The sequence below is a fragment of the Anticarsia gemmatalis genome, chromosome 4, assembly GCF_050436995.1.
Source record: "Anticarsia gemmatalis isolate Benzon Research Colony breed Stoneville strain chromosome 4, ilAntGemm2 primary, whole genome shotgun sequence".
NCBI classification, from domain to species: domain Eukaryota; kingdom Metazoa; phylum Arthropoda; class Insecta; order Lepidoptera; family Erebidae; genus Anticarsia; species Anticarsia gemmatalis.
This window is the reverse complement of record NC_134748.1, coordinates 4,473,493-4,486,634: the sequence shown is the minus strand read 5'-3', so window position 1 is coordinate 4,486,634 and position 13,142 is coordinate 4,473,493. Positions and strand designations below refer to the sequence as shown.

Below are 13,142 nucleotides of genomic sequence, written 5' to 3'. Positions count from 1 at the left end.
CCCGGCAAACGTTGTTTTGCCATAAAAAATAAATAAAAAATCATTGTCCAGCGGACAAAATTGTGAATCTAAACCATTCTCAAATCCCCTTGAAAACACACAAAAAATTCATCAAAATCGGTCCAGTCGTTTAAGAGAAGTTCAGTGACATACACACTTACAGAAGAATTATAATATAAGTATATATAAAGATTTAAAATTCACAATTTGGCCTAACAGCTTTATACCTGTATCAATCCAGTAGAATATCCTATAATAATAGTTTCTCCATCTTCACTGTATACCATACATAAAATATCGCCACATTCCGTCAAATAGGGCAGAGAAACCACATCCTCATTGGGAGTCTCTTTTATAAATCTTTCTGTGTTATCCTCTATCCATCCTAAGTCAACAAAACTTAGTCTCTTCTCAGCAAAAGACTGAAATGGTGTTCTATAACCTTCCTCTTCTTGGTGAACACCCCTATTTACTCGGTCTTTAAATTCATTAATAAAAATTGAAATGTCTGAAGCGGAATCTGAAAAATTATGACGGCTGTATCCAGCAATATGATAACTCGACGAACTAAAAGCTGCCATTGTGACCTTTATCTACTGTCTTTCGATTTTCTGTGAATCACTATCTGATTTTATCTTCTATTTTTGCCAACTTGCACTTTTTTGTGTGATGCATCCGACATCTATCAATATTTCTGTCACGGTTTTTTGCTATATAGGCAGACGGCCAAGTAGTTTGTATAGCCAGAGTCATTACCCTAGTCTTTCTTCCATAATTGATTTATTTCCTTTTTCAGAATAAAAAGAAAAACGTATGTAGGTAGTGTGACTATAAAAATGAATTAATAAACATTGGTTATAAATGTAGTAAATTGGTATCAAAATATTTTTTATATTAATGGGTTTTTGAGTCAGAACGAGCCTCATAAGAAGCTTTTATATACAATACTAGCTGACCCGCGCAACTTCGCCGGCGTCACATAAGAGAGAATGGGTCATAATTTTTCCCGTTTTTGTAACATTTTTCTGGTAGGTACTCTACTCCTATTGGTCGTAGCGTGATAATATATTAAAGCCTTTCTCGATAAATAGGCTCTCTAACACTTAAATAACTTTTCAAATCGGACCAGTAGTTCCTGAGATTAGCGCGTCCAAATAAACAAACAAACAAACTTTTCAGCTTTATAATATTAGTATAGAATTATAAATAATCTAAACGTATTTTAAACAGGTCATTGAGAAACAGTTCCCATATATTTTATTAATACTGCGTTATTGGCGGAAATAATGCATAAAGGTATAATCGTCACGAAGCTTTAAAAAAAAGCCTACAAAGTAAGCTTAAACATAATAACTTATTTTTGTAATTACATACTCAAAGAAATTATTTAATTTTGTAAGATTGTAAATATTATTGTAGTTTTACTACACTGCGTCCTACGGAACGTAAATCATTTTTATTCTTTGGTTGGCATTACTGTTGCTTTGATGATAAAAAGAGACAAACTTATGCGTCACGCGTGATATAAAGCGAAATAGCAATACAGTGAATGTCCTTTACGAGCTACGAATGCCTCCTACGACAATGAACGAAACATAACGAACGGACGGTCGCCATATTGTCATGTCAATTTTGTAACAGTGGTGGGTTCATTGTGCATTTATTTTCAAGATATTGGTGTAATTTTGCATAAATAAATCCCCTGCAGCTCACGGCGGCGAAGGTAAGTATCAACTGCATCGCGTTTATATATTAGACTAAGGAAAACATACAACAGTAAAGATAAATCGAATACCAAACATTTTATGGGGTCGGGTGTGGTATTGGTATTTAGTTCACGGAGTTCTTGTTTGTTTTGTTTTAAACATTTCTTAGATGAGTTAAATGCACGGCACTCGGCACGTATAAAGGTGTTTATGTCAATTATAGGCCCTGGCATTTGTTTACTTTGAAACCCCAAGATCAATACTTATGGCCGCGTAGCGATCGGTAAAATCATGGTGTTTTTTTTTCAACAGGCGTAGGGTGCATTGTTGCATCCTGTGAACCATGAGCTATCAGATACCATCATCTCAAAGTCGCACGAGTAAGTATATGATAATGTAAATAAACTGTATCAATGCAGTCTAAGTACTAAGACATAATAAAGTACTGTGCTAGATAATGATATACTTAGGTACCGACTATCGGGATTGTGAATGTGAAGTGACTCATAGCAAAGGTATTGACTGTTCCACTCATGCATTTTATGCAAGATTCATTCATAAAATTTGACACCTGCATACTACTCCTCATAACAATAGTAGGCTTTATTATTATCAGACACAAAGCTTTTGCAAAGTGTTCAATTTCAACATAATCAGCTGTAACTTCAATGCTATATTTATAGCATTCAACTGAATACAATATTGAAACATAACAAGAAAAATAAACAATAGGAATGAGGAATCATTATTATTGTGTTTATGGTAAATATTATACTCACTCACACCTCAAGTTATAAATCTAAGCTTGAGTAGGTAGGTCTGCCACCTTAGTCTTGCAAAAGATGTTATAATAATATCAATAAGATTATTGAAGCAATAATTGTTTATGGCATTTATTGAGGATTCTAATGCGCATTATATAGAAAGTACCTAACTAATGAGATATATATTTCATCACAACAAGTACACTGTCAACTTTCAGTCACTTGTTAACATATTATTTCTGATTCTATAGATGTAACTTACTCCAGGTTTCTGAGGTTCATTTAGCAGTAGTTTATCATTTTGATAGTGTTTAAACTCAAAAAAAACAAAACAAAAACACAACAAAACTGTAAAAAAAAAACAGTTTGAATTGATTAACTTCCGCTAAATGTGCCTCAGATACAAGGCATTAGAGATCTACCAATTAGATAGGTCCACATATACTTCCACATACTTGATATTACACACAACAATGTAACTACATCGTCTAATTTCTCATCATTCTGTATTTCAGTGTCTCATAGCAACTATGCTGGGTCAGATGTGCCGATGGCACCTAGCAAGGAGCAGCAGACCCTCATGTGGCAGCAAAACTCTTACTTGGTTGATTCTGGTATCAACTCTGGAGCAGCCACTCAAGTAAGTACTAAAGGCTAACTTGGTTCAACCAGTGATTAATTGAAATTATGTTTACACATAATGTATAACAAGATTGGTAGGTTACATTCCAATACAGCAATCTTTTTGCTCTAATATTTATAATACAAGAGATTGTTAAAATTTGTGGCACAAATGCAACGATAAGTTCTATGAGCCTTTTGTAAACAAATAGAATAAGTTGCTCACCCTAATAATTACATTACTAGTGATTGGTATGGTATATCAATCATCATCAATGTTTTGGAATTTGAATAGATACTGATTTGGTTAACTTCACTGGTACTGGAACTTCTTCAGACATTCCCTGAGTTATTAGAATATTAAAATGTATTGAATAACATGCCATAATATCTAGTGCTAGACACTATACAACAAATCATTGAATTAACTTGTGTTTTGATAGGTACCATCACTTACTGGCAAGGAAGATGACGAGATGGAGGGTGATCAACTCATGTTTGATCTGGACCAGGGATTCGCTCAGGGATTTACCCAAGAGCAAGTTGATGGTAAGTCATTACAATAACTACACTTTTTGTAATCATTATGCAAATCATCACTAATAAGATTTTGATCAGTAATACTTTTTATTACACATTCTTCTAACCTTCAACAGCTTATTTGATCTAGGAGTAATTTATTATCCACTAATGTGTTTATCAAATATGATACCATATGTTTTTATTTATATCACAATTGACTCATTAGACTAATATTTTTATGCCACCTGTTGTTAATCTTGTAAACAATGGTTGAAGGAAAAAAAATATAATAAATTGTCTTACTTGTCAAAGAATGAACTACGAACAAAATCAATGATTGTCCAAACACTACTTTCTCTTCTAGATATGAACCAGCAGCTGTCGCAGACGCGTTCTCAACGTGTCCGCGCGGCTATGTTCCCTGAGACCCTGGAGGAAGGTATCGAGATCCCTTCCACTCAGCTGGACCCTGCCCAGCCTACTGCCGTGCAACGTCTCGCCGAACCATCGCAGATGCTGAAGCATGCTGTGGTCAATCTGATCAACTATCAAGATGATGCCGACTTAGCCACCAGGTAAAGAATAAAAATGCTTTGAGATTTTCTATAGAATCTTTGACACATGCATGATTTAGTTACCATCCAAAGTCATATCACAACAAAAACAGGATGTAGAATTGCAATCTTTATCTTAGACATCATAAGCAATCTTTTAAATCTGTCTATCAATAATTTTTGTATCTTTGTCTTAAAAATTAGCCATTTACTAATATTTACTGAACTTTCTCTTATTTCAGGGCTATACCAGAGTTGATCAAGCTCTTGAACGATGAGGATCAAGTGGTGGTATCTCAAGCTGCCATGATGGTCCACCAGCTCTCCAAGAAGGAGGCTTCTCGCCACGCCATCATGAACTCACCACAGATGGTCGCCGCTTTAGTCCGCGCTATCTCCAACAGCAATGACCTGGAGACTACTAAGGGAGCTGTGGGAACCTTGCACAATTTGTCTCACCACCGTCAAGGTCTACTCGCTATCTTCAAGAGTGGAGGAATACCCGCGCTTGTCAAACTCCTCAGCTCTCCTGTGGAATCTGTGCTCTTCTACGCGATTACAACTCTCCATAACCTCCTGCTTCACCAAGATGGTTCCAAGATGGCCGTCCGTCTCGCCGGAGGACTCCAGAAGATGGTAGCCCTTCTCCAAAGGAACAATGTGAAGTTCCTTGCGATTGTGACAGATTGCCTACAAATATTGGCATACGGAAACCAGGAGTCGAAGCTGATTATCTTGGCTTCCCAAGGACCTATCGAACTTGTGCGAATCATGCGCTCTTATGACTACGAAAAGCTGCTGTGGACAACTTCTAGGGTGTTGAAAGTAAGTAATGTTTTTCATAAGACCTTTGTTTATTATTTTTTCGGTTTCTCTTAAGATCATTGCAATTGGTGCCGATATACAAATCAAGTAACGAAAAATGTATCTTTATAATATACGTCGACCTTTCTGCTACAAGCACCTACTTTACTACCAACAAACAAATCAGCAATGGTAATAAAAATAAACTTTCTTCATGCAGGTACTCTCCGTGTGCTCGAGCAACAAGCCCGCGATTGTCGAAGCCGGTGGCATGCAAGCTCTAGCCATGCACCTCGGCAACCCCAGCGGCCGTCTCGTGCAGAACTGCCTCTGGACCTTGAGGAACCTCTCCGATGCCGCCACTAAGGTAGATGTGAGGAATCAAACGTTTATACTATTACATGCTTCTATAATCACATGCTATCATAAGTTCTTTCTAACCATTCTCAGTAGATCTATATAACTTAGAGTTTCCATTTTTTTAAGTAAATCATGAATAATAGTAACACAATAAGTTAATTTTATGAAAAATGCGTCTTTGATAGAATACCTTAATTTTTTTCGCTTCATTATTCACTTTGTGCCCTTCATTCTGTCATAATATTTAAAATATCGTCTTTTCGATCTCATATCGGCGACCGAAGTCCTGATGCGCAACTTTGAGTCTTCTTTGCTGCATACCATCGTATCCTTTTATATCACTCATCATAGAACTCATTTCACTTTACATTTCATTTATTTCCTATCATTGTTAGAAACATAAAGCAAATATTATTAATGAAATCGTCTTCGGTAACAGGTCGAGGGTCTGGAAGGTCTCCTTCAAAGTCTGGTGCAGGTTCTGGCCTCTACTGACGTGAATATCGTCACTTGCGCTGCTGGCATTCTGTCCAACCTGACGTGCAACAACCAGCGTAATAAGGTAATGATTTTATTATTGTCTTAGTGATATTGTCAAAAAGACAGACTAATTGGTGTATTGTGTTTCTGAAGGTGTAACATAGAAGCAGCATCATTTGTTTCTAATATTTGAAATATTAAATTGTATCCATTGTTTGTAGTAGATAATAAAGAAATTTTATGTCGGGTTATAGGCTATCAGAAGAAATAACGGTTTATTTTTTCAACATCAATTTGAATGATGAAATTTAATTACAGATTTCATCAAAATAATAAATTATATTACGAATTTTACATTTACAGAAAGCGTCCTATGGTAAAATGTGAATAACTTAATCGATATGATGCTGAGTTGTTATAATTTATTTAGCAATTTAGGTAATATTATTTTTGTGTGTTCGCAGGTGACGGTGTGCCAGGCGGGCGGCGTGGACGCGCTGGTGCGCACGGTGGTGTCGGCGGGCGACCGCGAGGAGATCACGGAGCCCGCCGTGTGCGCGCTGCGCCACCTCACGTCGCGCCACGTCGAGAGCGAGATGGCGCAGAACGCCGTGCGCCTGCACTACGGCCTGCCCGTGAGTATCGTACTACAAGCACTGACTTCACTTAGAGACTAAGTAATACACTAAAGCTATTTGTAACAATCAAGGGACCAGATTCTTTAAAGTCTAAGCCAGTATTATTGGTAATGTCAAATTCGTACGTTAGGTAAGATAATTTAAGTAAAGACGTTAAAAAAATAATCTTGTCTTAAAGCTTTCGTTTTGTCATAGTGCATACAGATTTTGATATGCGCCAGATAAGGTGAATATTTTGCTTTTACTCTTATTTCTTTATCTACATACTCATTACTATTGTTTTTGCCTTTTAGGTGATAGTGAAGCTGCTGCAGCCACCTTCACGCTGGCCATTGGTCAAGGCCGTGGTAGGGCTGGTCCGCAACCTGGCACTGTGCCCCGCCAACTACGCACCTCTGCGCGAACATGGAGCCGTTCACCATCTCGTTAGACTCCTGATGCGCGCTTTCAACGATACTCAGAGAGTAAGTACACATTTATATTAATGCTATTCTGTATTTATGAGTATTGATAGCAGTTTCTACATTGGACAATATTGGTAATGTCTATGTTCTATTCCTTATACTGGAAGTCTGTTTGGTAAAACCTGACATTGAGTCAAATCAAAGAAATTATATTATATGTTTATTATAACATGCTTGAAAACGAAGTGTATAGAAGTAAAGTAACGAAGTAAAAAAGAAAAACAAGACATTTTGTCCTCAGATTCTAAACAAAACCTTTTTCAAATCTGTAGCTCAGATTCACAAACTTTACTTTATGTTATGGTGCTCTAGCAATTTAATTTATTAATACCATTAATAATCATTTACTTTCAGCAACGTACATCGTCTGGTGGCGGTGCGGCGGGCGGCGCTTATGCCGATGGAGTTCGCATGGAAGAGATAGTGGAGGGCGCAGTGGGCGCACTGCATATCTTAGCGCGAGAGTCTCTCAACCGTCAGCTGATCCGCCAGCAGAACGTCATACCGATCTTTGTGCAGCTGCTCTTCAATGAGATTGAGAACATACAGGTTTGTATTGTATCTAACTTCGTTATCACGCAAAACATACGTGTCCATAGGGAAATACATCATTGTACCAATTTGTATTATGGAACAGTTTTCAACGCCTTACAGTGGGAGTTTCCACATTCAAGAGATTCTATAACTAAAAATATAGACTTCTTTTATATCATGAAAGTTATCTACATAATAAAAAATACACTGGACTCATAGGGGAAAGAAAGGTAGTCAAGGGTCAACGTGAACCATCAGATAGACATTAATCGAAATCATATTCATTTTTCTATCAGATTGTATTAGTAGTTAATGGTCAATGCTTATTTACAGCGCGTCGCTGCCGGAGTGCTCTGTGAACTGGCCGTGGAGAAAGAAGGAGCTGAGATGATAGAAGCTGAAGGCGCTACTGCACCGCTCACTGAACTGCTGCATTCTCGAAATGAAGGTAATAACTCGCTCACATGCTATTAACCATTCCATGTTCTCATTAATTTAGTCATTTTTTTCTATCAGTTCTTTTTAAACAGTATAAGGGAAACAATGAATACTACTTTTTTAGCCAAACCACTCGATATGTTTAACCTACTAAAATGAATATAAAATGCTTTTTATGCTATTAACCAGACTAGTCAAGTCGGTATTCTACGTATTTTAGACTTTTAATCTTTCTAGATAGTTGATACCTGTAATAACAATGTTGTCCTATGTCTTCTCAACCTTTATGTGCCTGTCAAATAACCAGCAGTATTAATAATGAAACTCTATGAATAAGATTACCTTGTTTGTTCTGTTTTAATTTAGGTAATTTCCCTTCACTTACTTATCTTGAGTATCTTATCATATTTCAGGCGTAGCCACATACGCAGCTGCTGTGCTATTCCGCATGTCTGAAGATAAGCCTCACGACTATAAGAAGAGACTCTCTATGGAGCTGACCAATTCGCTGTTCCGCGACGACCATCAGATGTGGCCCAACGATCTCGCTATGCAACCTGACTTACAGGTAACATAACTATTTGGTAGTTGATGTGTTAAATATATCGACAAAGACGAGATTTATGACGAATAGCACATCTATCGCAAAGGTAATTCTAGTGATCTAATTATAATTAGATTCACACCAGACGATCTGTTATGGATCAGAATATTGATTGCTAGTCTGTACGTGGGCTTTGATCGCACTGGGTACGACCACACCCGGCGGTGTATGTGGTACAACGTCATTGATCTCAAATTTATAAAGGGGATAGCATCCCAAACGCTATCATTTGCTTTCAATATCGCGGCGTATTCTACATCACGAACGCTGTATACAACTGAAAAAAAAATTTAGTTGTATAAGATCGTGAAACAAAATGTCTTAGGTAGCCAAAATTTATGCTTTTAGATTCCATCGCTATTTGATAAATTTCAAAATTCAATTATTTTTGTAAAGCAAATTGATGTTATTTTAATTTTGTATTATAAGTAAAGTCAGTAATATAGCTTCAGTATAAGTAATTGGCGGTAACAATCGTATAAGTAATCCTTTTAAAACTTAACTGTGTTTTCTGCAAATGTCGTATTTGTCTGTAAAATTCGACTACAAGAAAAGAGCCATTTCAATACAGTGAGCAATGGATTCATATACATTGGATGTTAATGTAAACATTTTTGTTTCTTTTGGTCGAATATTACTGTGAATGTGGCTTACCCCTTTTTATTTTACATCTTTATTTTCTCTTTTATTTCTTGTACATCCTTAATTTATTTGATTTTTGATCCTATTCCCTCCACTAGGATATGCTCGGACCAGAACAGGGCTATGAAGGGCTGTATGGGACCAGACCGTCGTTTCACCAGCAAGGTAAGAGTTGGGCGCGTATTCGTAGCAAGTTTTGTCCACTAACACTCTAGTATTTGTAGTACAGATGTTACAAAACCTCACATAACAAAGTAGATTAGTTCCTTCATTACTCTTAGGTATTAGTAATCCTTTAGGTATATCAGGTACCACACGTAGGTAGATTCCTTAATACCTGTATAAAAATTTGTACTTTAATATCAGAATTCCTGTTCATAATGTTGTATGAACCAAATCTTATTTCGAAGGACGTAAAAAACTCTCTTTTTTAGTATACATTGGTTGGAAGTTGGAAAATTAACAAACAATTTAATTAACATCGTAACAATTGTACTTTTTACACACAAATATTCATAGTTATCTTAAAATAGCAAATTTTCATAACTTTGTATTATACTTAATTCTGCCCCATGTAGAATTTGAACCTGTATTCAGTTCACATTATTTAGAACAGAACTGATATTTCCAACAAAAAGGAATGACTTAGTAGAAACAACCTTTCCTTAGCTAACCTAATAGAACAAAGACCACAAAAGTACAAACAAAGTAAGGTTATGTAATATCTAGAAAAACACTTGAGAAGTATTTTTGTTCATACAGTTTTTACACAAGAACACTTCTCTAACACGATTGTATATTTGATAGCACTGTTATGTTCCTATCATAATATTTCAAGGTGTATAAATGTTTCTCTCTTCTTTACATGCAGCTTAACCCGGGACCTATTTATCACTAAACTCAGGTGATGGGAATATTATTTCTATTGTGTGTGTTTATCATGGGCGTGACCAAGTACAGCGAGACTGACTAAGTGCAGATTATTGTATCGTGCTAAAAATCTTTTTATAGAACAACATTATGTACAGTAGAGAGCAAGGTACATAGAACAGCACCTTTGCAGAGATAGCTATATCTCGTATTTTGATGAAATGTGAACACATACATACAAGATTCACTTGTTTGTCGTGGTCGCTAGAGAAGGACGTAAATACATGGCGAATCTCTTAAAGCGTTCAAAAACTAAGATATTCAAACATTTTTGACTGAAGATTGAAGATGTATGCGTGGACACGCCCCACTTAATTGGATATAATATTTTCTTATCACGCAAAGTGTATATAAATACAAAAAAGCTATGCAGTATAATATCTGGTATTCCAGGAGTTTAAATATAAGATAAAAAATCCGTACTAATCATTCGGCTGTATTTGGTCACGCCCTAATATTCTTATTACGTATTTATTTTATTGTTTTATAATAGCGTGCCGTAACAGGTTTGTGGTTTGTTAATTGCTATCGGCATGTCACATTATTAATACCTAATACATATTGTATGTACCTACGCATATTGGTTACTAATTAAGGTAAGTTCAATACTCTCCAAAATTTTGATGACGAGCAGAAATTTATAAAAATCCGTGTCTAATTTTGTAAACTATACATTATTTTTATAGAAAGTTTATGGAAATTGTTGTACAAGTCTGATCTGTGCCATATACATAATAGTTTAGCGATATATTTTTTCGTTAATTTGGCCCATACATTGCTTTATTCCGTCGGACAATACTCGCATCTCGCTTTTACTACCATAAATGTAAATACACAAGCTTTCATACTTACGTTAACAAATGTAACGTGTGACCCCATGTAGTGTTAAACTCACAATGGTGTTAATATCCCTTCCCAATACAACTACTAGACTGTAGAAACATTATCTAATTATTGTTATATTTGCAGGCTACGATCAGATACCGATAGACTCGATGCAGGGGCTTGAAATCGGCAGCGGTTTCGGAATGGACATGGATATAGGGGAGACAGAGGGCGCTGGGGCGGCGTCAGCTGACTTAGCGTTCCCTGAACCACCGCATGACAACAACAATGTCGCCGCTTGGTACGACACTGACCTCTAAACTGTCATCCTCGTTTTGTGCAGCTAGAACCAACAAGGAGTCTAAACCACGACTGTACGCCTCTCTCTTAGAGCGCCATGATTATTTTTAAAGTTCAGTTTTTAATGTTTTAATGTTCTCAAATGTAGTTTACAAATGTGTACAGATTATGTACGTGAATATTTATTTCCTCGCATATTGATATTTTAATGTATTCAGTTACACATTGAACTTGATGATATCTGTTGAAATAACTCGCACAGTGTATGAATTCTCATATACGACTACCAGTGTCTGTCGTTTAGTTTCCACGCTAATCTAAGCCAGCCTTAGTCTAGTTCGGAGATGGTAAAAGACGACAGTAACAGTTATTTTATACAAGAAATTTATCACAATTTCAATGTTATGTGAATTCTGTGATCAAAGAGCAGCTTAAATGCAATTGCAGCCTAAATACGGTACAAAGTTTACATGTTACCAATCAAATTCAAACATAACCGAAACGTGGATTTATTTACAATTGGTGCTATAACAACAATTTTATATTGATTGCGAAATTATCAACAAATATGATATGATTTGTTTTATTAATTGTTTATGTTTTGTAACACTATTTCGGTGTCGATATGTCAAATTATTGTACTGTGACCCTGCATTGATTATATCGTAATTTTATACGTTCACGTATAAAATGCGTTTAATCGGGAAATAGGGTAAATAACTGTAAGATTAAGATTTTTTATAGGCTTTAAAATCGTATTTCATAGTACTTGTAATTTGAATTAGTAATGCGCATTTAAAGTATTGGATTTATTTAAGAATGATCGAGATTTTGATTTTTTTATTATTTTGTTACTTTTTGAATGAATCATTATTTAAATAATGAATAAGACTGTTTGATTGAGTGAGTCACGTATTCGATATTTAATTTTAATGTTTGACTGCCATTTTTTAACCTGCCCTTCATAGTTGAACAAGGCCAAATCTTAGGACTGTGGTAGAACGAAGGTGTGTAGTAATGCGTACGATTTTTTATTATTGTAGGTTAAGTTTAGTATTTGTTGACGAGGATGTGATATTCTCTGACGTAGTGTAAGTAGTGAGATTAAGCATAACAACATTTTATGTATTTCATGTGGACTAATTACGAACCTTACTGATGTGAATGGATATGTTTTTTTATTTTCGATTATGTTACGAGTGGTACTTAAATTTCGAGTACATTTTACTAATAGTTTACAATAATATCAGCTATTTGCACCTCCTATCATAATCGGATACCTAGAAACGCACTAAACAGTTAGAAGAATGTATCTTAGAATAATATAATCATTTAGTGTAAGGTTTATAATAATTTACTTGATTGTCCACTAAGGATCCTCTTATATATTTTTTTTCTATTTGATATTTTAATCGACTTTACGCATGTTTTTATATCGACTCGACTATATGGAGACATTAGTAAAGTGTCACAATTTGTGTCCATTTATGTATGGATAATAAACTAAATTTAAATAATAGACATGGTATTTTATTTTTAACTTCCCTACTTGAAAGAATCTTACTCTATCACAACCAATAATTAATGTCACCCATAAAAATTACACCCGTGATACACGTACCTATGTACGACACTTGAGCTTGATTTAAAAATCTAATAAATTACGACTAAGATAAAGATTTTAAAGCGTTAAAGCTAACTACTATGTCGCCTTATTAACTTTCAAAGCCTCACACTTAACAAACTTAAACTAATTTGACCTTTACGTTACCTGAATCAATACAAAACTTAATAGCGATACAAGGGAACCCACACACTTGAACAAGACGCGGATCAGCAAAAGACGCCAACATAACTCGGCTACACCACAAATTGTTGTCGTGAGTCGCACAACCGCACTGCCAAGGAACTTGTACCACCTTTGTCCTGGCATTATTATGCACAATTAGGACTTAG

General features: G+C 35.6%; 1 protein-coding gene across 4 annotated transcripts; it reads left to right on the top strand.

Moving 5' to 3' along the window:
• Positions 1-1,570: 1,570 nt before the first annotated feature.
• On the top strand, positions 1,571-12,705 carry arm (armadillo). 4 transcript variants are annotated; one of them, XM_076113222.1, is made up of 16 exons: positions 1,571-1,723; positions 2,019-2,086; positions 2,986-3,110; positions 3,535-3,640; positions 3,978-4,188; positions 4,410-4,992; positions 5,192-5,344; positions 5,771-5,893; positions 6,276-6,446; positions 6,743-6,913; positions 7,268-7,462; positions 7,781-7,895; positions 8,299-8,453; positions 9,230-9,296; positions 10,003-10,035; positions 11,031-11,135. In XM_076113222.1, the coding sequence occupies exons 2-15, from the start codon at positions 2,050-2,052 to the stop codon at positions 10,005-10,007; spliced, it is 2,217 nt and encodes a 738-aa protein (XP_075969337.1). In that variant the 5' UTR covers positions 1,571-1,723; positions 2,019-2,049; the 3' UTR covers positions 10,008-10,035; positions 11,031-11,135. The 4 variants fall into 4 exon arrangements, with proteins under 4 accessions (XP_075969337.1, XP_075969338.1, XP_075969336.1 ...); XM_076113223.1 differs by lacking the exon at positions 9,230-9,296 and having other exon boundaries at positions 11,031-11,168; XM_076113221.1 differs by lacking the exon at positions 10,003-10,035 and having other exon boundaries at positions 1,572-1,723; positions 5,192-5,338; positions 11,031-12,705.
• The last annotated feature ends 437 nt before the right edge of the window (positions 12,706-13,142 follow it).

Bases quoted from the DNA above. Each gene is read 5' to 3' on its own strand.
- arm (XM_076113220.1), top strand. From the start codon at position 2,050: ATGAGCTATCAGATACCATCATCTCAAAGTCGCACGA. The intron at 5,345-5,770 runs GTGAGGAATCAA...CTTCGGTAACAG, and splicing joins ATGCCGCCACTAAGGTAGAT to GTCGAGGGTCTGGAAGGTCT. The intron at 6,914-7,267 runs GTAAGTACACAT...ATTTACTTTCAG, and splicing joins CTTTCAACGATACTCAGAGA to CAACGTACATCGTCTGGTGG.